At 29.6% G+C, this 1,855-nt stretch overlaps 1 protein-coding gene across 1 annotated transcript; it reads left to right on the forward strand.

The window, feature by feature from the left end:
• The first annotated feature begins 227 nt into the window (after window positions 1-227).
• Window positions 228-1,071, forward strand: LOC129952034 (uncharacterized). The gene is made up of 3 exons (XM_056064456.1): window positions 228-450; window positions 509-673; window positions 738-1,071. The coding sequence occupies exons 1-3, from the start codon at window positions 403-405 to the stop codon at window positions 1,002-1,004; spliced, it is 480 nt and encodes a 159-aa protein (XP_055920431.1). The 5' UTR covers window positions 228-402; the 3' UTR covers window positions 1,005-1,071.
• The last annotated feature ends 784 nt before the right edge of the window (window positions 1,072-1,855 follow it).

Genomic DNA, 1,855 nt, shown 5'->3' on the forward strand with positions numbered 1-1,855 from the left:
AAAATCCCCAATAAATCATTGTGAAGGTGTGTCAATTCTTACTTATAATCGTTTTTATGATAAAATTGACAACTAAAATTACCTACACTCAAATACATAATTTATCAAAGCACTTAAATAATTTATTTTGACCTAACAAATCGTCTTATCTTTGAGTTTATATTTTTGATTAGAAAACGACAAAGACACTTAAGTATTTTATTGATAATCTACAATTGAAAAATAATTACTTTTTGAAGTTCGGTATTGGTCTTGGTCTTGGGTGAAATTATATAGCTTTCTAAAAGAAGAAGACTCCACGCCAAGTGCAATGAGGAAGCGAAATACACTTCCAGTGTGCGGCAGTTGGTCTAATGGAGTGTTATACATTTGTTCTTCTTTCTGATTTCAAGTGTTCAAAAAATGTCAAAACTACGATTTATCATAACAACGGGAATATTCATTCAATTTGTAATAAATTGATTTCGCTTTTTACAAAAAGGATATTTTACGATTTTATAAAACAAAGATTATCTTCATTCTAGGATCTGAGCAAAAAACACAAATGGATGATTGTTTTCGTTTCTTCGCGCCAATTTTGAATGGTGTGGCTTTTGAATTCTCCAAGTGTTACATGAATTGTTCGAAGGATTCTAAAAACACTTTACACACTAAGGATGATGTAGAAGAAAAGGTATCTATCTTGAGTTCAAATCCACAATTTAAGTTTTACATATTTAAACATTTGTTAAAAAAAGGATATTGAAAAACAAAATTATGAAGTTGAAAAATGTCAAAATGCATCAATAAGAGGATACGTTGAAAACTACTACTTGACTTTTCTAGAACTACAAGATTGTATTATGTCAACTACTGATACCAACCATCAACAGGAAAGTGAAATAAAGCAAAATTCTTCGAACACAAACGAAGGGGAGACATTGATTGAGGACAATAAAGAAACACAAAAAAATAAGATAATGTACTCAGGCTATCAAAGAAGGAAAATATGTGATATTGATTGATGTCTTGAAATAAATATTGAAACACGTGTTTCACTTGAACACTGACAAGCGTATATAGAATAACAAATGAGTTTGATTTTTGTTTAATTAGAAAATTTCAAAAGTTTGTCTGTGCAATGGGGTGGCATAAAAAATTACTTGAAATTTAAAACAAAGTTTTCGTAGGTTTATTTCGAACGGTCCGTTGTATAAAACAATTTGGTGGAACAACAGTTACAATTGGGGTTATATTGACTTAAAATCAATTTTGTTGTTTTTCAAAAGTTTATATATTTTCAAAACATCTCAATTTACACTTTTTATGTTTGAAAGTGATTCTTAAACTTAATGAATGTATGTACATAATACGTATGTAGTTTAATGAACTTTAACCTGTTAAATTAACATAAAAAAAAACTATAACTTGTTTAAGACTTAACCGAAATGTAATAATCGAAGTTTACTACATATGCATAACTTTTACCATCTTCAGAAAGATTATAGCAAAATGGGGGGGCTCATATTGTTGGTTGCAAAACAAAACACATTAAACATTGTTCAAGAAATGCTCTTTTTTGTTGCTTATCGTACGCTGCCATTAAAATTCCCTTTTGAAGATAAGACCATGAATCAATATACAAATAAACATCAGAAAAACAGTTCAATGATGGATTAGGAGTTGCAAGCAGGAAATAATTTATGAATATAATAGGTGCTGTGAAATAAGGCCAACTTTCAAAACATGAAAAAAAGTGAAATAAAGCCAATTTCAGAACTTGCTCCAAACTTGGTCAAACTATTTTGAAAGATAAGACCAATTTATTTTTGCAGTGAGGTATTTAAGGGGGCATGCTGTCCACTATGCAACCCCG

The sequence above is a fragment of the Eupeodes corollae genome, chromosome 3 (assembly GCF_945859685.1).
Source record: "Eupeodes corollae chromosome 3, idEupCoro1.1, whole genome shotgun sequence".
Classification (NCBI taxonomy): domain Eukaryota; kingdom Metazoa; phylum Arthropoda; class Insecta; order Diptera; family Syrphidae; genus Eupeodes; species Eupeodes corollae.

Coding starts and splice junctions, on each gene's coding strand:
- LOC129952034 (XM_056064456.1), top strand. CDS start 403: ATGTCAAAACTACGATTTATCATAACAACGGGAATATTCATTCAATTT. Junction 451..508: donor CGGGAATATTCATTCAATTT/GTAATAAATTGA, acceptor TATAAAACAAAG/ATTATCTTCATTCTAGGATC. Junction 674..737: donor AGGATGATGTAGAAGAAAAG/GTATCTATCTTG, acceptor TGTTAAAAAAAG/GATATTGAAAAACAAAATTA.